Source organism: Phocoena sinus, chromosome 2, assembly GCF_008692025.1.
Source record: "Phocoena sinus isolate mPhoSin1 chromosome 2, mPhoSin1.pri, whole genome shotgun sequence".
Classification (NCBI taxonomy): Eukaryota; Metazoa; Chordata; class Mammalia; order Artiodactyla; family Phocoenidae; genus Phocoena; species Phocoena sinus.
This window is the reverse complement of record NC_045764.1, coordinates 80,429,304-80,449,884: the sequence shown is the minus strand read 5'-3', so window position 1 is coordinate 80,449,884 and position 20,581 is coordinate 80,429,304. Positions and strand designations below refer to the sequence as shown.

Genomic DNA, 20,581 nt, shown 5'->3' with positions numbered 1-20,581 from the left:
AGCTTTGAGAAATGTAATTTCTTTGCTGTTGTATATTTGATTGTATTTAATGGCCTCTAAGTAAAGCATATTAAGAAGCTGGTATTTCATTAATTTATGAATGATTATATTTTATAAACTATATGTAAATGAATGCTGAGTTTTTCCAGAGAGAGATTACTAAGAAAATTAGCTTTAAACCAAGGAACATTAATACACACAATTTCATATTTACTATAGCTTTGTGCCACAGAAGCCTAGTTCAGGAGCTTAAAAACTAACACCCTAAATCAAGACCCTATGTGGTAAGAATTTTAATTAAAGGGACATTTTTTTCCAAATAATAACAATTGCTTAGTCACGAGAAAATTTGGGGGCTGCATATTTTATTTTCTGTTGTGTAGTATGTGATGTTATGAGTTTAATCTAGTTGCAGATAATGTTATGGGAGGGGTAATAAAAGTTTCTTGTGTAGGGAATTGCAAGCCTTAGAAAATGCTATATTGTCTATCTGATAAACAATCTGTTAAGGAAATGAGCCCTAGAAAGTACATATAATAATTGAGTTGTTAGAAGTTAATCCCTGACACCTGACACTGTCCCGTAAGACTAACATTGAGAAATTTTCAGGGGAGTGTTTAACAGCTGCATTATAGGTTTTCACTTCTGCAACTCATTGTGTGCTAAAACCTAGGACCATTTGGTTGTTTTGCTATGAAAAATATTTTTAATAATTAGAAATATAGCCTGCAATCCCCATTACTAACAGAATGGTGAATCTTTCACATCCCCTTTCTGTCTCTAAAAACTTAAAAATGACATTAGCTTTTGAAAAATAATGTAAAAATGAATAATGAGGTAGTCAGCATTTCTGAAACAGTGTTTCAAAAGAACAAGGATTTGAAAGGAAAAGCCTGCTTGAAGTACTAAGCAACATTACAGAGTGGTAAGAGATCAATGCCTAGGAAAGGAGAATGTAATTTAGTGGAATACAAAGGCTCTCCTTGGCAACGAGGCCATTTACTCTTTAAAATATCATAGCAGTTTGAATTGGAAATTTTACCAGAGTTCATGAAGTGGAATGAAGGGGCTGAAAAGAAAGTGGTGAAACCACCTCGGTCAAGGCCCTCGTTAAGGAATCCAGAATTACTTCAGCAATCTTTTAGACCATCTCTCTGTCTCCTTTATCTGTCCTCTAATCCATCATATCATGAACAGCACTGCCAGACTGGTCTTCTTAAAACATTGCTTTCATCATGTTAGCCTCATGGCTGCCTACTCACAGCAAGATGGACATGGCAGTTCTGTTCAAGATGAACTGCAGATAAGGAAGTTAGCAATTAGAAAGTCAACGGAAAGAATTCCAGGTATGATAGGATAACATTCAATTGTGGTGATCCAAATATAAAGAAAGATACAAACGAGAGACAATGTGAGGAAGGAAAAGAAACTGTGATGCATGGAAATGGACAAGGCTTGGTACCTCTTGGATATTAGAAGCAAAGGAGAGGAGGGAAGGGCATTAGTGATGTTCTGGAGTCCTGAGAATTTCTAGCTAGCTGCTGTAAGTTGGGTATCTTGAATAAGAATTTAAATTTTTTTGCAGCTGAGTTTCTATATGCCTAAAATACAAGACTGTTAGAATATATAATTTCGTAGGTGGCTTAAGTTTTTCAACTTGGATTAGCTGTTATTAGGGAGTTTAAGCCTCTGCAGCTGGACAAATGCTGATAGTATAAAAATCCGAGACATCCAAAGGAGACATCCAAAATAATTTGCAGGAAAGATAATTGGTTCTAAAATGGATGTCTTTACTTGAAAGTGCTGACAGGTTTGTGGAAATATTCAAGAACACTTAAAAACTATTTATTGATACCCACTGTACTCCAGGCACTCAGCAAAACAAACATGCTCCTTGCCTACTTCAGTGAAGTCAATTCATATACAAATTTACTGTATGAACTAGAGAAAGAGTAAGAGAATGAAAGCAAGAAAGAGAAAGGAAACCATTTAAAAATGATGGCATCACTAATCATTAGAGAAATGCAAATCAAAACTACAATGAGGTATCACCTCACACCAGTCAGAATGGCCATCATCCAAAAATTTACAAACAATAAATGCTGGAGACGGTGTGGAGAAAAGGGAACCCTCTTGCACTGTTGGTGGGAATGTAAATTGATAAAGCCATTATGGGGAACCGTATGGAGGTTCCTTAAAAAACTGAAAACAGAACTACCATATGACCCAGCAATCCCACTACTGGGCATATATCCTGAGAAAACCATAATTCAAAAAGAGTCATGTACCACAATGTTCATTGCAGCTTTATTTACAATAGCCAGGACATGGAAGCAACCTAAGTGCCCATCGACAGATGAATGGATAAAGAAGATGTGGCACATATATACAATGGAATATTACTCAGCCATAAAAAGAAACGAAATTGAGTTATTTGTAGTGAGGTGGATGGACCTAGAGTCTCTCATACAAAGTGAAGTAACTCAGAAAGAGAAAAATACCATATGCTAACACATACGTGTGGAATCTAAAAAAAAAAAAAAGGTTCTGAAGAACCTAGGGGCAGGACAGGAATAAAGACACAGAAGTAGAGAATGGACTTGAGGACACGGGGAGGGGGAAGGGTAAGCTGGGACGACGTGAGAATGGCATGGACATACATATGCTACCAAAAGTAAAATAGCTAGTGGGAAGCAGCTGCATAGCACAGGGAGATCAGCTCCGTACTTTGTGACCACCTAGAGGGGTGGGATAGGGAGGGTGGGAGGGAGGGAGACGCGAGAGGGAGGAGATATGGGGATATATGTATATGTATAGCTGATTTACCTTGTTATACAGCAGAAACTAACACGACATTGTAAAACAATTATACTCCAATAAAGATGTTAAAAAAAAATGATGGCAATTCAACATGCCAGTTCACTATTTTATTGATGTTTGCCCAGAATGAGCAAGAGTTGTTAGATAAGAATATGCTGTACCTGACAAAGTTTCATTTCCCTTTGGCCTCGCAGATGGGAACAGCATTGTCCCACTGCACATAATTTGCTATATTTTTGATACAACCATGGCCTCTAAACTCAAGTCGATTACACTCACCCCTTGCTGTCTGTGGGAGATTGGTTCCAGGGCTCTCACAGTTACCAAAATTTGAAGATGCCTAAGTTCCTTGTATAAAATGGTGTAGTATTTCTGTATAACCTATGTACATCCTCCTGTATACTTTTAATCACCTCTAGATTACTTACAATAGCAAGTAGAATGTAAATGCTATTTAGATAGTTGTAAATGCTATGCAAATAGTGGCTAGCACACAGAAAATTCAATTTTTTCTTTTGGGAACTTTCTGGATTATTTTTTTCCAAATGTTTTCAATCTGCAGTTGATTGAACCTAGGAATGTGGAACTGGTAGATACATAGGCCTGGCTCATCTCACTCTCCACCAAGCAACTAGTGATCACTCCAAGGCAAAAGGAAATGTGGCTGTGCCAGTTTTACTGAGAGACATCATGTTGGTCTATAATGTAGTTCCCTCCACAGAGATCATCAGTGGTAGTTTAGAGGACTAGATGTGATTTTCAGTAAAGACAAATATCCTACTTTATGGCCACAGTTCAGAGAACCCAGGAAGTAATGAAGAGAAGATAGAGGAGTCTGGCATGATTAGTACTAGGGAGAAGCTTTATGCTTTGAATTTTATTTCTGTTTTAAGTCAGGGCTTAGACAATTATTTGAGAGGAAAAGCGGTGTTTTTCAAGATTAGAGCTAACAGGAAAAATGGACTTGGTTGGAGCATCTGTGAGACCTTTGTTCAACATAAAGTTAAATAACTGGGACCAGGATTGTAGATGAGGGTTAGGCAAGGAATAAGCTCAGCCAAGATGCATGCTCCTCAGGGCTGAGGCACTAACCAAAACGAGACCAGCAGAGGAAAGAAGTCTGGACCAAAGCTGAGTCAGAAGAGGAAGTTAATAGCGCTCAAAATACCACATAGAATGCAATCGCAAATTTGTCTTTCTGCCCTTCTGTTTCTTTAATTATTTAAGTAGATAGCTACCCACAAGTGCATGTCTGCCAGAGACTGTTACTAATCTATTCCTCAGTTGGAGGAATGTGACTAGCCATAGGGCAGCAGTGGGCCAGCAAACATTCCATCAACTTTAATAATGTTCCTGTTTACACAAGTCTATGATAAAATAATTGCTACCAATAATGCGTAATCTACTTACACAGGTCTTCTCAATCAGTGCTCCCCACAATACCACTGTGAAGGTAAATTTTGCATTTTCCATATGAGATAATCAAGGTTCATAGCGGTTACAAAATAGTTCCTGGTGGAGTGACTAGGCTCTTACGTTCTTCCAATGACTAAGTCCTTGCCTGCTACCCCACTTCAGTGTGTGGTCCTTACCTTTCTCCCTGGTCCTCTGGCTTCTGTCTTGTTCTTTTTAGGTGTTATTTCAGAGATAATGAAGCAGCGATAATAAAAACCATAGCTTGCTTAATGTCTCATCTCTCCAGTGTCAAGGCCTAGTCACTTGACCTTCCATGTTTCAGTCTTCCTGCTACATGCCAGGGTTGGCTCTAGGGGAGTAGAGAGGAGTAAGATTTATTTCTCATTTTTTGGAAACCTATATTCTAGCAGGGACTTCCATGTAAACAAACAGAATGCGGTTTTACAGGGGTTATGGCAGAAGACTTAGAACAACTGTTCTCCAATGTTTTTCTGCCCCAGTTCAACCAAAAAGTAGGATATCCTTCTCTCAGTAACAAATATTTGATTTTAACCCGCAGCTGTTGAGAAGCCCGACTGAGAAGCGGGAGGCAGGATCCTCCCACTTCTTCCTCCCCTCCCTCCCCAGCCCCTTCCACTGGGCATCCTGGTGTTGAGGTCACAGTCAAGTAGAGTTGGTTGAGAGGGGGAGGATGTAATTACATCTACCTTATGGACCGATGAGCATTATGTTCAAGTTTCATTTGAGAGGTCAGTAGGTGTTAGCTTATGCCGCTCAGCAAGGAGGCCAGTACCCGCAGAGGAAATAGCAGAGTAAAAACAGACAAGTAGGGAACAGTGTGATGCCTCCGAGGATCTACAAGGAGTTGAAGATGACTGGAACAAGGAAGTATAGGGAGAAGTCGAAAGAGATGAGACTGGAGGAGACATCGTACCTTACTGGGATGTACAGGGGTTTGTTCTTTGTAGGCACTTGTAGGCGTAAGGCATATTGAGTATTAAAAAAAGACATCTTCAAATTTGTGTTCTAGAAAAATCACTCTGTTGGCAATGTAAAAAATGGGCTGGCAGAAATTCTAAGAAATTAGTTAAGATTGGAAAGCCTGGACTAGGGCACTGTCAGTGGGAGAGTTCAAGAGGGAGACAGCTGAACTGTTTTATCGATTCTACAGTGCACATTTTTATACTTTATAACAAATGGAGATGCATCTTAATAACTGATGGTGTCTTAAAAACATTAGTAGCCAAGCAGCAGTTATAAGAGTTTACAAGCCTGCACGCTTGTAAACTTAGTTGAAAGTGCCCTGGGAAAGTGTAATCATTTTATTGTTATTATTGTTTTGTTGTTATTGCTAGTGGTATGGCTGGACAATTGCAATCTCTTAATACTTCAGTTTAGAAAAGCAATGATGATTGGAGGAAGGATCAGAGTCTCGTTTGTCTCCTTTGATGCTTCTGGTAAGGTTGAGAGCCCACCATCACCGAAATCTGCAGCAGAACTATCTGCTTCAGGGAATACAAGAGACAGCAGTGGAGCACTGTTTCCCATAATGCCCGATCACTGTTGCTCTTGATGGCTTAAAAGACAGTAATTTGGAAAAAGTCCCAGACAGTGAGAATTCTGGGTTGCAGAGTAATGCTGAAAGGTTGAATTTTGAATGCGAAGTTTAAGGAATAACAGTTCGCTTTGCTTATATTTTCCTTTTCATATATAGAACAATGTGCGTGACATATGACAGAAATCTATGCCATAGACAAAGTCACTTAAAGAGTGCCCTTTCAATTAGTATAAAATTTAAATTCTCATTGCTAAGAAAGCATGGTGTCAGAGATTAATTTGATTTTTTCACAATGATATATAAAATAATGCTTTATCTTATGATAGATGGTGCCTTAGTTTTGATGAGATAAAGAATCAAAAAATCATTAGGAATTGGTGATTAATTGGCTGTGAGGAATGAGTCATCAATTACACAAACATAAATAACTCATTCGGTGTTGACAGTAATGGAAATCTTTTCCAGAAGGTGAAAAAAAAGGAAAAAAAAATATTAGGATATAACATATCCTAATATGCTGCAGGGGAATATATAAGTATATAATGTATATATGATCATCTATATATAAGTATATAATGTATATATGATCAAAGTATATAATGATCATCAAGAAAAGTGTGTTAAAATGTATGTAAACTAGATCATGTTAAGCAAAAAGAGCAATATAGATCATTGTATGTTTATCATCATTAAGTAATGAAATAAATACAGAGCTGTTTTTAAAAGGCTGAGAGTACAGCTGTATTAGAGAGGGAGTTAATATGATTTATTGTTAACCTTTACATTGCCTTAATATTCCATAATGCTAAAAAATGATTAATTATATAGCCCTGCCCAATAAATGCCTTGGAAACATAGAAATAAACAGAAGCACCATAATTGGTTTTTTCAGGCCTGTAGTCTTCAATTAATTTAACAACAACTTTGGATATAAACAGAGTCTACCAATTTTCTGATTTCTAATGGAAATCAGCAAGTCTCTGAATATTACCAATTAAGCATCAAGCATCTACATGCGAAAGTAGCACGTCTTTGTCCCATAATCAGAAAGTACTACTTTCAGGAAACCTGCTTAATTGTTTTCATGCAGTACTCTCCCTGTGCCTTCTCAGAGTTCATTGTCAATCCGTAGAGACTCCGTATGTTATCAGATCAATTTTGGATTAAAAATAATTACTATGTACTTAGTAAAAATCAGCTTTACCTCTTCTACCTGTGTATCAGATTTCTTAAAAATTACAGAATACTGTATATCTCTTTTAGACAATATGTGTTTTTTTCTGTAACAAGATAATTAATCCAAGTCAAGGTATATAGCCATATACTTTTATACTGAGATGTTATTAAACTCAGTAAACTTCTTTTAGTATAATTATGCAACGAACTAAGGAATAAAACCATGAAAAATATGAAGACTTTTTAATACGACAAATGTTGGATTAGAACACATCTCAGTTTAGCCTGTAAAATTATATCCATTGTCAATTATATGTGATCATTGACGCTCCAGATATTTCTGTAGATCTCCTGATACTTTTATCTCATTTGTAACTCCTGTAGTCTAAAGGTCTCCTTTTTCCTTGGGAGAACACTTGAATAGCTGGAGAGGAAGCACTTGGGAAGGATTGGGACTATCTTATACAGTAATACAGTGTTTCTAATTCGAAGACAATACCCTTAGAATACATTTTTAAAATTCACATACTAGCAGCACCTTTACTAGGACAGGCCTCTGATTTCCTCCTACCAAAAAAAAAAGTATATTCGTTATTAAGAACATGAGGTTTGAGGCAAGACGCTCCTGCAATAGAAATCAAGGTGTGCCAGATATTTCTAGGCCTGGGGAAATTGTTCAGTTTACGGTTTATTAAAGGCAAAATGGGATTAATGGGAAACCTCAACTCATATTATTGTTGTAAATGTGGAATAATGTAATCATACAAGCAGTAGAGTGTGGTGAGACAAATCCTGGCAGTGCTAACTCTGACTTAGATAATGGCCTTTGGGATGATTCTGAACTATGCTATGCTTCCATTTCCTCACTTATAAAATGAGAGACATACTTGTAGTTATACCTTATTGGATTTTTTGAGAATAAAATGAGGTAATGCTTGTAAAGACTGGCTATGATGGATAGCATTCTCTCTGGCTCCTGGTAAGCGCCACATAAATATTAGCTAGAATTAGCTAGTTTGCTTGCTACAGTTAAAGATGGCTTAATCCAATCAGCTATACCAGAAAGGGTTGAAATCAAACAGCTTCTTCCCTAGAATTAGACTTCCCTTCAGAATTAACTTGTCTGCTGTTGCCTGTGTTGATGACTCCCTGTGACCTCCAGATCATCAAGCCTGGCTCATTTCTTTAACGGATATCCATGAACTTGACCTCTTGCCTATAAGGCAATAATTTACTTACCTACTGTTCTTTCCAGGCTTCACCATTTTTTTGTTATCTAATCGCTCCCAGATCTCTCCTGGTTAGGAAGTCTCTCAGTAAATATTACAAAGATATTTGTGTAGAGCACAGTATTCACCAAGCACTGCTCTGTTCATGAGGTGAGGCTATTAGGGCAGGTTTTTTTTGTTTGTTTTTTAAGATGCATGTTTGAAATAAAATTTTATTATTACTTGATGGATAAGCTCATTAAAGTATACATTTATACAAACTTCTTATAGTAATGATGAAAATGTAAAATTATAAGGAAACACAACCCGATAAAGAACATTTTGGGGACTATCTGTGAAGGTTAAGAGAACATTTTTATTGCATTGCAATTTAAAAATATAGGTTTAATGAAAGTAAGTGACAAACTCAGGGGACAGAGATGAATTTTGGATCCATGTCTTCTAACTTGGGTTCAAGTTCGCCCTGGGTTCTTGGATCTCTCTGTTCTGACGAGAGAAGCATAAGGGTGAAGTGTGAGGTTCAAGAACATATATATGTGTAATTGATTCCTGAATTTGTGAAAATACGAGGTTGCTCAAAATTCTAGGCTGGCTTGGGAAGTTAAGTTCCACAAGAAGGAAAACATAAAGAAAATAAATAATTTGTTATTGATAGGAAGAAAACACATAACTCATTTATATAACACTTGGCAGTTTATAAATAATTTTCTCAACCATTATCACAATTGAATGTGTTTCTTTACAAAGTTATTAAAGTAACTTCAAAACACTTGGAGGCACTTAGTATGGTTGCTATGTAATGTGATGGAAAGACATTTATAGAGGTACATTTTATGCCATTATTATCCTGTTCACAGAGGAGAGAAAGTAGAAACTGCTTGGAATCAGAGCCTTAGACTGGAGCAAATGAAACTGGAAAAATCCTTTTAGGAACCCGCTCACATAATCCTTTTCCCATATATTTGATGTTTGGGATGTGGGAGGGTCAAGGCAGGGAGAAGGCAATAATACGGAAATAGGATAGGAGGGAAGCAAGACGTCACACTGAGAGAGCAGTAGTCTTTCTGAAGGTGAGTGTTGCAAAGAAAAAAAAAATATTCACTGCCCTTTCCTCCTCCTATACTCTGCAGTTTCTTGCAGTTCATAAGGAGATGCTGCCAATGATTCTTTTGTGATTGCAGTTCTTCATCTCTGACTGTCACCGTGACTATCACAGCCCTTAACCTACAGTGTCAATTGGCATTATTCTAGAAAACGGTGGAAGCTGTATTAACTCCTTTTTCACAGGTTCAGTGGTGGACTACTTAAGTGTCATCTTCCCCTACCACATACTGTCTCCTCTCCCATCTTTTATTCCTTCCCCCTCTTCTTTCTTTGCTCTTCCTTGATCTCTGCCCCACAATTACTCTTGTCCTGTATTCTATGATCTACAGGTAACTTTTAGTTCAGGTGTGTGACCTTAAGTATGTTCTGTTCGTCACTGACATCCTTCTTACCCGTGTTCAGTGGTTTTAATATTTCACATTTATTACTGCATTTGGTCCTCATTTTCAGACATGTAGTTTATGGCATTATTACTATTTATTACCATCTTATCTTTATTAATATTTTGCTTTTAATATTTAGTATGAGTTGTATGATGCATCTTTGTAATTTGTCCAAGATCACCAAATTGGTACAACTGGAAGTATTTGAGTTAAGACTGTGGCTACTAAGAGAGATCCAATAAGACAAAGGTTTCCCTTTGTTAAATTAAGCAGCAGAAATGAAGAAACAATCTCTGTGTCAGTGAAAACTGGACAGTAAAATGCTGATAACCTGTTTTTGGCTGTTGTAGCCTATTCCAGTGGCAGAGCTGCCCACCTAAACCCAGCAGTATGAATTGTGGTGTTTCTGGTGCAGAAGCTGACTCTCAGCTAGAGGTTAGCAGGGGTTTTGCAGTTCAAGTGAGTGGAAGGAGTAGCTGTCATCAATGACGTTAGCACCTTTTTGGTTGTATAAAAAGACTAGCTTTAATGCAATAAAAAATCAAATTCAGGGCTTCCCTGGTGGCGCAGTGGTTGAGAGTCCGCCTGCCGATGCAGGGGACACGGGTTCGTGCCCTGGTCCGGGAAGATCCCACATGCCGCGGAGCGGCTGGGCCCGTGAGCCATGGCCGCTGAGCCTGTGCGTCCGGAGCCTGTGCTCCGCAACGGGAGAGGCCACAACGGTGAGAGGCCCGCGTACCGCAAAAAAAAGAAAAACAACAAAAAAACCCAATTCATTCTATTAAACTTATTTTAATAAGTATTAATATTAATATTTTAAAATTAGTTTAAATTGCAAAGACGGCCCATGCTTATTATAAAAACATTGGACATTAACAGATTTATAACATAGGGAGAGTCTTCTCTTTTTCTATCACCCAGTTTCTCTCACTCAACAGAGGTAAACAGAGGTTTACCAATTTGGTGAATATATTTCTAGAAATTTTCTGTGTATATATAAATGCACATACAAATGTGGGACCATACGAAACATAATAATAGGCAAACTTGCTTTCTGAACATACTGTAAGTATTTTCTCGTATATACACGTATATATTTACCTTATTCACCTTAACGATTGCATCCTTCCCCTTGTATAATATACTGTAATTCATTCAATCAGTATACTGTTGTTGAATATTCAGGTGACCTAGCTTTTGTTGTTACCACAAAAAAAAAAAAGTTGTAGTGAACATCCATGTATAACAAATTATTATAATCTTGTGCATTTATCTTTAGATACTTCAGATAAGTGGAAATTCTGGTATTGGAGTAATCACTAATACTTTAGATGTGTCTATAAATCCTTGAGATGCCACTTTAGAGTTCAATCTGTGAAGATGCAATATACACAAAACATAGTATCTTTACAATAAAAGTAATTTTTTTTTTTACCATTGCAGACAGACCAAACTTTCAGCAGAACTTGTTTGGTTCTGTTTCTTCCTGGAGGTGCAAAGTTCCATATACCTAACAGCTTCAGTTGTCCTCTCTGTGGTACAGTAAAACAATGTGTCAAATCAGGCCATCTATAAAGTGTCAAAGTATGGAACTATCTAAGAAGGCAAGAGATCACTCTGTGTGGTAGTGTCCTTTTTGGGCAAGGTCCTTGAGTCTTGGATCTTTGCTGCTGTCTGAACCAGCATGATAATCCTTTAACCTTTTTTCACAGTCTTTTTACTACAAAGAGTGGAATTTTTCTTATAAAGAGTCAGTTAACCATTAAAATCATTCCTTTGTCCCCTCTTTCAGAGCCGGTTGGGGACTTTATGGTATTGATAGTATGCCAGATCTCCGAAGGAAAAAAACTCTGCCTATTGTACGAGATGTGGTGAGTCACTCCTGTTTAATTCATTTTGATTGCATACATTGTCTTTATCTTTATTAGATGTCATACTGTCCTTCTCATTAAATGCCTAGCCTGTAAATATTTCACAGAATAAAACACAGGAGAAGCTGGATGCTGGCAAGTGTTATATTTATTATTTCTTTAAAATCTATTAGATGGAGGAAATAACTCTAACCTTTTGACAGCTTTTAATATTAGTTGAAATTACAAATTGAGTTAAAATGGCCCTATAATTGAGCAGAAAGAAGTCACACAGTATGCAAAGTGGGCTGCTGCACCTGGGCTTTGGTGACCACAAGTTTACTTTGCAGTTGAAGGCTGTATTTGACAGTCTTCATCTTAACCCAGTAAACTTTATGCTTTATGAAGCATGCAGATAATATTAATCAGTTCCTTATTCTCATATATTAAGATCAAGTCTAGCCAAATTAATAAGCTGTTCCACTCTCCAAAGAAAACCATGGCTTCCAAGTCATTAAAACCTTTATTAGCCCTGAACATAACTCTGAATGACAAACTCTCCTATAGGAAATATGCTGGGGACTGCTTAGAGATGCAAAGAATTGATAATAGTCTGTATTAAATTCTAAAAACAAATAGCCCATCAACATGAAAAAGAAATGTTTTCTATCATTCACAATGTTTTCCTGTTTTCCTGGAGGCTTATTCTTAATAGTTTATTATATGAAAATACATTTTCCTTCAGAGAAACTGAAGTTTTCCTTTTAGCAACAACGTGCACAATTTCTTGATACCAGTAATTTTCAATTTTGCTATGATAACCTTCATCTGAAGGTCATCACTTTAGTTTCAAATTAGGAAAGACAAAATCTTGCCTGGAAAAATCTTATGCTGGAAAGCATGATACGTCTGTACAATTAACTCAGATTCCTGCCATTACAGTGTGACATTGTTTTTAAGTGTTAGGCTTATTTAACACTATTACACTCTTTTCTCACCTGTCATATGTCTAATTATTTATATTTTGTTTTCTCTGTCACTTGGACACTTCAGGCCATGGTAAGTGACTTTCATTTTACTTAATTAATACTTGGCAATCTTCTCAAATGTACACGGCTCGTATTCATGGGATCAAAGAGAGCAAGATGGGGAAATGAAAAGAGACATATTAGAATAAGAAGTTTGGGTTCTCCAAGGTTTAACATCTAGTTCAATTCTGAAAGACAGACCAATTTACATAAACAACAGGTACAAATACAGGCTAAAATAAAATAAAAACATATTTTTAGGGACAGTAGTTGTCCGAGATGGAAGATCATCTTTAGAGGTAAGTCCTGTATAAGTTTACGTGGTAGGAGTGGAGATGGTAGGAGTTTACAAGTGAGGAGTGAGTCATCTGCTCACTTAGGACTGTACTGAACCTAACTGGGCACAATGGCTTTGTAGCTCCAAGGAGATATATTTCTGACCAGATCTTTTATTCCACTATGACTTCCCTTTGTTCCTATCGGGAGAGAAGATTTAATATTCCCACATAGAACTCCTGATTTCCAGAGTTCTCTATAGCACCATCGAGTATATTATATTGTATATGTTTCAGGTGGGAGCAGCATAATGGTTCTATTTTACAGGGGAAACTAAAGGGATGTGACTCTTATTTAAAATCACCTAAGTTACCAACATTGAGTGAAGCAAACAAGTCTAATGATGATTCTCAGTTGGTAAAATGGACCCTTGGAAGAAAATATTCTGGCCAGATATGGAAGCATATTTCAGGGAACTGTGGACAACTCAAGAATCATCTAGTACCAGTCGTGATTCAGGGCTATCAGACAGATCAGCTGGCTCTGTATCAATGGTTATGTTTTATGAAGGAATGTGATTATGATTGTCTTGGGGAAAAACAATGTCTTAGGAGCCTCTTGCTAGCCTAGAAACCTTGGGCTGCAAGCCTGCTTTGCTGGGCCTCAGTTTTATCATCTGTAAAATGTAGAGGCTAGGTTTGATGATCTAAAGGGACTTTTTCAGCTTTAGTGTCCTATGATTCCACGTTCTGGATGAACTGGCTGACTGCTGAAAATGGTAGGTCCCTATTGACTAAAGTGTGAATAGTGATAGTCTGTACTTTTACACTTTCACCTTCTGCTGAGTAACAGGTACATAGCAGTCACCTCATAATTCTGTGTTTTTTTGGTTTTATTTTAAGACCCTGGCTGCCCGGAAATCTGGACTCTCCCTGGCTATGGTGATTAGGACATCTCTAAATAATGAGGAATTGGTAGGTGCAGAGTCAGTTACTAACTATGCATTGATCATGGTCTGGGGAAAAGCATTCTGCCTGGGCTGCTTGTTTGTTATGTTCATTCCAGAGTTCTAGGGATCATTGGGAACGTGGGGAAAGTCTGACCCTAAACAAAGTTTCTCAGGGCCTCAGCTGCACGATCGTGCAAATTATCCTGTGCTGCTCAAGCATGCACGCACCTTCCCATCTTTACAAATGCGATTGCATCCTAACACAGTTTGTCACTGTCCACCTAAAAAAATCCTGCTAAGTTTTTACATAGTTCACGTTTTGCTTCCTTTTGGAGGCTTTCCCAAACACCCTCCTCCCCTTCTGGCTCAATTATTAGTTTCTTCCACAGGGCTTTTCTAGCATTTAATCATGACCTCCATAGTATAGTATGGTATAGCATGGTTAAGAGTGAAGGCTGCTTGGGGTGAGTCCCATCTGTGCCACTAAATTAGCATTGTTATGTCTGGTAAGTTATGTAACTTCTCTGAGCCTGAGTTCTTTCATGTGTATAGTGAGGTGATAATAATACAGAAGATTAAGGGAGTGGATGAATATTTAACCTGCTTACACAGCCTAGGGTACAGTAAACAATAAATACAAGCTGGTATTCTTATTATTTTTGTTACTACAGTTTGATTATTTTGCATAAGCCTTTCCTTTTAGACTCCATGAAGGTAGCACTATATCCTGTTTGTCGTTCTTGTTAAATATTTTCATCCCTATTGCTTAGTACACTGTCTGACATAAGATAGAAGCTTTGTCAATTCTTGTTGAATGAAAGAACCAGCATGGTTAGAAGGTACAAGTAGGTCAGGGATTCTTGAATTTGGTTCATTAGAATCACCTGGGGGAGCTTTAAACCATACTTATGTCTGAGTCTCACTCCCGTGATTCTGATTTAATTGGCTTCGAGTACAGCTTGGATAGAAGAGGTTTGTTTTGTTTTGTTTAAACTTCCAGGTGATTCCAATGAGCAGTGGGTGTTGTGCCATGGTAACTGCATCCTGCACAGCCACTCTGCTGGGGCTTTTTAAAAAATAATTAATTAATTAATTTTTATGGCTGCATCGGGTCTTAGTTGCCGCCCTTGGGATCTTCTTTGAGGCACGCAGGATCTTTTCGTTGTGGTGCATGGGCTTCTCTCTAATTGTGGTGTTTGGGTTTTCTCTTCTCTAGTTGTGGCACGCAGACTCTAGAGCATGTGGGTTCTGTAGTTGTGGCACGCGGGCTTAGTTGCCCTGCGGCCTGTGGGATCTTAGTTCCCTGAGCAGGGATCGAACTTGTGTCCCCTGCATTGCAAGACAGATTCTTTACCACTGGACCACCAGGAAAGTCCCTCTGCTGGGGCTTTTATCCAAGACAATTTATCTGTGCCCTCCTTTATTGCAACTATGTACTCTACCTCCCCCAATTTTAGAGACACTGTCATTTTTAGAGAATAAAAATGTGGCCACTATTATTACTTGTTTTAAATTTCTATACACTTGCCATTTAAACACCATTATTTATATTTTTCATTCTCTTCTTCCTGTCATTGTCATTTTCCACCCAAAGCCAACCTTTCCTAGGTGTCTATCAGCAAGCCGCCCTCCCCAACCCAGTCATCCCTTAAGTACTACATCAGCAATAGTACATGTCCCTTTGGATATCTGGGTGCTACAGCAAGTTCAGAACATTTTTTATTGTGCCATAGGATTTTTAAAATATGGCTGCTTTCCCGGGGGCTTATTCTTATCTGCTGGGTTTATGACGCCATGTAATATTTTCACTATAGTTTGGGTACGAAAGAAAGTAAACATTCTCTGGTATATGAGAAAGCTTCATATTGCTTGCTGAATCTCAAAGTATCCAGTCTTTTGCTTTTGAGGAAATAATCAAGGAAATAATCAAGATGGAAGGTTTTTATTGATAGACTCCTAGACTGTTCCTTTCTTATATTTTAGAATTTGCTATTTGGTTTAATGCACAAATACTCATTCCTATGAAAAGTGAAGAGGAAAGCGACAGATATTAGAGGAATGCTGCTACATTTTCTGAGGCTCTGACAGAGACCGCACCCTCACTTCATAGTTAAATTAGCTATTGATCTACTGTTCCTTTACTTAAACATATCATTTTGCTTCTTTAGTTTCAGAAGACCTATGTAGAAGATATTTCTGTGTGGGTGTTGAGTGGATGAACAGAGTCCATCATCAGCTCCCTCTAAAACTCATAGAGCCCGTAGCCCTGGGGCCCATGTCTCAAAAAGCAAATGAAATATGACTTCTGTACAACAGGCATATTAAATGCCACTCTTGACAAGCTGTCACATTAAGTCATTACATGGGCAACTAACATAAATGCTGGAGCAAATACTTTCCACTTCCCAGTTTGTGAGTCCCAGGCACCCTGAATGTGAAGCATGAAATATTTGCCTTTACATGAAGAAAAAAGGCTTGGCCATGTGGAAAATGGTAGCCCTTCTATTTGAATTAAAGAGATGTGCGGTAAAAAGCTCAGTCATCTCTTCCAAGGAAGGAAAGGGCTATAAAGTCTGATGCAAGATGACAGTGCGTCAGCCAGCACCACCTCCACTGACACACTGTTGGCGGTGGGCAAAGTATTGCCAGGCGCCCCGTCCATCACCAATTCCCAGTCACCACAGGGAGCTACTGGGACTGATTGGGAATCTCCGTCTAATCAGCCCTTAAGTACTACAGCTTTGAAATATTCCCATCTGGTTTAATAGCACCAGACAGGATAACAATCTAGTATCCATATACCACAACAATAATCCGCCTGGCACTACACTGCCTAGCTTTGTGCTTGCTTTCTCAGTGGTAGTTTCCTAGGTTTAGAGCCAAGAGTAGCACAGTCACAGTAGATCCATTCACTATTTCCACAAATATTAATTGACTGTCTTCTGTATTTCAGGCATTGTTTCAGATTTTGGAAATAAGGCAGAGAACAACTCATTTAAAAATCCCTGCTGTCATGATGCTTATAGTGAGAGAGGAGCTGAGATACTGTGTTCTGTACCCACTGTTGCTATAGTTCATAATGGAAGCTTTTGGTAGGCAGGGGTATTTAGACTAAGACAGGCTTAGAGGATGGTTATGAGAAACTCAGGTAGAGTGAGGAATCCAGATCACCAAGGCTAAAAGAGATTCTAGAACACTGTTCTATCTGGGTTGATGTCCATGTTTAGGAGGCTGGCCTAAGGGCAGGCTTATAGGGAGTGTCAATTCTCATAAAGGGTTGATTTGTCTAGGAGGATAGAGGTCCTTCTTCCAATAACAGGATTCAGGCCAAAGAAAAGACACTGGCAAGAATTAGGTGTGGGGATAAACAGGATATCAGAGCTGGGTCCTATTCCTGGCATGACCTAGAAAGAAACATGGAAGGAGGAAGCAGGTCAGAACACCTGTCTGGTGCCTGGGGTTCAATCTGGAAGTTGCAGGCTCAGTTCACCCAGGGATTCCGGACTCCCGCTCAGGAACAGGAATCCTTTCATACCACGTGAACAAGTATTGAAGTGATATGGCCTGAATTTGAATCTCAGCTCCACCTCTTAGTACCTTTGAGAACTCATTTCTTATCAATATGCTTTGTCTCCCTTGAGACTTGTTTATCTCATCGTTAAATTAATGTAATAATACTTCTCTCACAATGAGAGAGAATTAAAGAAATGTCTTGCCAGGCACAGCAGTGGCAGTCAGGGCAGTGGAACAGGGGCTTAGGATGAAGTATCCAGAGTACCTGCTAAGCCCAGTGCCTCCATGTCACCTTTGCAACTGAGGGGCAGATTGCAGGGAGTACTGATAGGGGAGTCATCAGCAATGACACCAAATATACAGATTATCTCTTGTTTACAAGTAGTATTGCTATTGGGGCTGCTGCTTTCCTTCTTCAAGAGAAGGAAATCATGGTCCTTGGCTTGAGAAAAATGTTGGTCCAAGTCCACCATTTACTAGCTGAGGGAATTTACGCAAGTTACTGAAATTTTCTTGGCCTCAGTTTTCTCATATGTTTGCTAATTATGTAAGATTTTTGCACCTTTATTCATTAGTAAAATGGTCTATGGTTTACCATGTCTTTGAACAATTGTGGCATCAAGAATAAACGAATTTTATAAAATAAGTAGGGAAGCTTTCCTTTTCCACTTCTCTGGGGTGATATGCATAAAGTAAGTGTTGCTAACCTTGAAAGACTGACAAAACTTGCCTCTAAAACCGTCTTGTACGTTTTTTTGTTTTTGATTTTTTAGGGTGGTTATATGACTGCTAAATCAATTTATGTAGTACAACAATTCTATCCATGTTATTTAAACATTTGTTCTTGAGTCAGTTTTAATCATTTATATTTTTTCCAGGAAGTTATCCTTTTTTCTAAATTTGCAAACTTAATACCGTCAAATTGTTCATATAATTGTATCATTTATAAAAGCTTGTGCTGTTTTCATCTTATTTATTTGTATCTTTTCCTCTCTTTTATAGAGTCAGTACTGCAAGAGATTCTCTGGCATTTCTTTTGTTGACTCCATATTTTGTTTCTTTGTTTTATATTTCATTTATTTCTGCTCTTACTCATCTTCTACTTTTTATATTTTCCCTGAAGCTATTTTTCTAACTTACTAAGTTGAGTATGTAGTCTGTTAATTTTTATTGTTGCTATTAACTAGTGCATACACACAAAATAATATCTACAACATAAATGAAGGGAGTAAATAACAGTACAAACACCTTATATCCATCATTCAGCTTTAAAAAGAGAATATTTCCATCCCTTGTGTATTCCTTCTTCATTTTCTTCCTCCTTCTAAACTTCAGAGATTTCGTGTCTATCATTTTGTTGCTTCTGTTTATATTTTTACCACACTTGTATAACCTAATTTTCTTTTTGTCTTTTCTACCAAATGCATTTTAAACTATTCATTTTCCTCTCAGCACACTTTAGCTGCATCATACAAGTTTTGATATATAGTGCTTTTATTGTTGTTGAGATAGAATTATTTCCTAAATTGTCCAGTGATTAATATTTTGACTCATCAGTTATTTAGAAAGTATATTCATTAATCTTCCAAAGATAAGGGCTTTATTTTTGTTACTGTATCGTGTTCAGAGGACGTGGACTGTATTTTCAGTCTTTAGTATTTAATTGAAAATTGCTTTATGGCTTAGTACATGATCAGCACTGTAGATATCCCATATGAGCCTTTTCTGTTCAGTACATAAGTTTTGGGACTTCTATATCCCTGATAAATTGTTTCTTTCAACTTTTGGTAGCAATCCTGTTAATTTCTTGCATGTTTTTTCCTTAAACATATTCTATGTGATATTAATACAGCTCACTGAAGTAATTAGGTTAGTATCTTCCTTGATAGAACCTTTTCTGGCCCTTCCTTTAAATCTTAATGTGTTTTATGCATATCTCATAAAAACAGATAGCTTAGTTTTAAAATTCAATCTCAGAATTTGTCTTTTTATGGTTGGCTTCAGTTTACATTTATTATAATAAATATGAGCTTAGTTCTCTTATTTTTTATTTATTTATTTATTTATTTATTTATTTATTTATTTATTTTGTGGTACGCGGGCCTCTCCCTGTTGTGGCCTCTCCCGTTGCGGAGCACAGGCTCCGGACGCGCAGGCTCAGCGGCCATGGCTCACGGGCCCAGCCGCTCCGTGGCATGTGGGATCTTCCCGGACCGGGGCACGAACCCGTGTCCCCTGCATCGGCAGGCGGACTCTCAACCACTGCGCCACCAGGGAAGCCCAGTTCTCTTATTTTTAAACGTTTAATTAAAATACTTTTCAAATTTTAAACTTGATCAGTAATTCTGTCCTGAAAAAATACATAAAGATCTGAAAATGCTTAGTCTCTGATTACTACCCTCAATGCCCACATTAGGTAGAAGTCAAGTCTAAATGCCCTATCTGAAAATGGTCTGAAAACCCAAAGATCCAAGCCCATGGAGTTTAACTGGATCCCAAACATACTTCTTAGGTTTCCACAGAACCTGCTTTTTTAAATCTGTCATTAAGTCCCATTTATTTATTTATGTATTTAGATGCCTGGGGAATCTTTCTTTGCAGCCCTCCTACATAGTAAAATGTTTTTTTCCCAACACTTACCTAGTGGGCTATATCAACTTCATTTGCCAGGTTTCCAGATCAGTTTTCCAATAAACAAAATGAATATACTAATATTTCTAGAGGATTTGGAGGGGAATCAAATGAGATAACAAATAGCACTTCAGCCATTTTGGATGCATAAATATTAGTTACTATTTTTATGATTGTCTACTTTCACTACACAGCTTTACATAGCTACACGATTGACTTTCTTGGTTTTACGAGAGAACAATAGAATGGGTTCCCTTTAAGAGGGAGGGTCACCCTTTTCCCTCTCTTCCTTTTATAATATCCTAACCCTTCTTCCTGTTCTTTCATGGCCTCTGTCAGAAGATTTATAAGAACTCAGTCTCTGCCCCGACTGGTAAGAATTAGACTTTCCAGATTAAAATGCCTAAAGTTTCTCCCAGTGGAGAAATTCAAATTATTTTTGGCCGCTTATATTTAATAAGTTACTCATCTCATACCACCTTCTTTATTTGTATATATGTATTTTTTCATTGAAAGTTTGAATTGGAGAAAAAGTGATACTTATATAGTACATGACAAATTTACCCTAATTTGTTATCAGATCAAGTTCCATGTCATGTATTGGCATGGAACCATATTGTACTTCAGACTGTATATACTATATTGTCC

The 20,581-nt window shown here is 37.7% G+C and overlaps 1 protein-coding gene across 2 annotated transcripts in view; it reads left to right on the top strand.

Moving 5' to 3' along the window:
• Positions 1-20,581, top strand: part of UNC13C (unc-13 homolog C) — a 586,631-nt gene that overhangs the window by 197,538 nt on the left and 368,512 nt on the right. The window contains exons 6-8 of one of the 2 annotated variants that reach the window (XM_032622977.1): positions 11,479-11,557; positions 12,590-12,595; positions 13,743-13,814. In XM_032622977.1, the coding sequence (XP_032478868.1) occupies positions 11,479-11,557; positions 12,590-12,595; positions 13,743-13,814 (157 nt within the window). The remainder of the gene's footprint in view (positions 1-11,478; positions 11,558-12,589; positions 12,596-13,742; positions 13,815-20,581) is intronic. The other variant, XM_032622978.1, reaches the window with a different exon arrangement.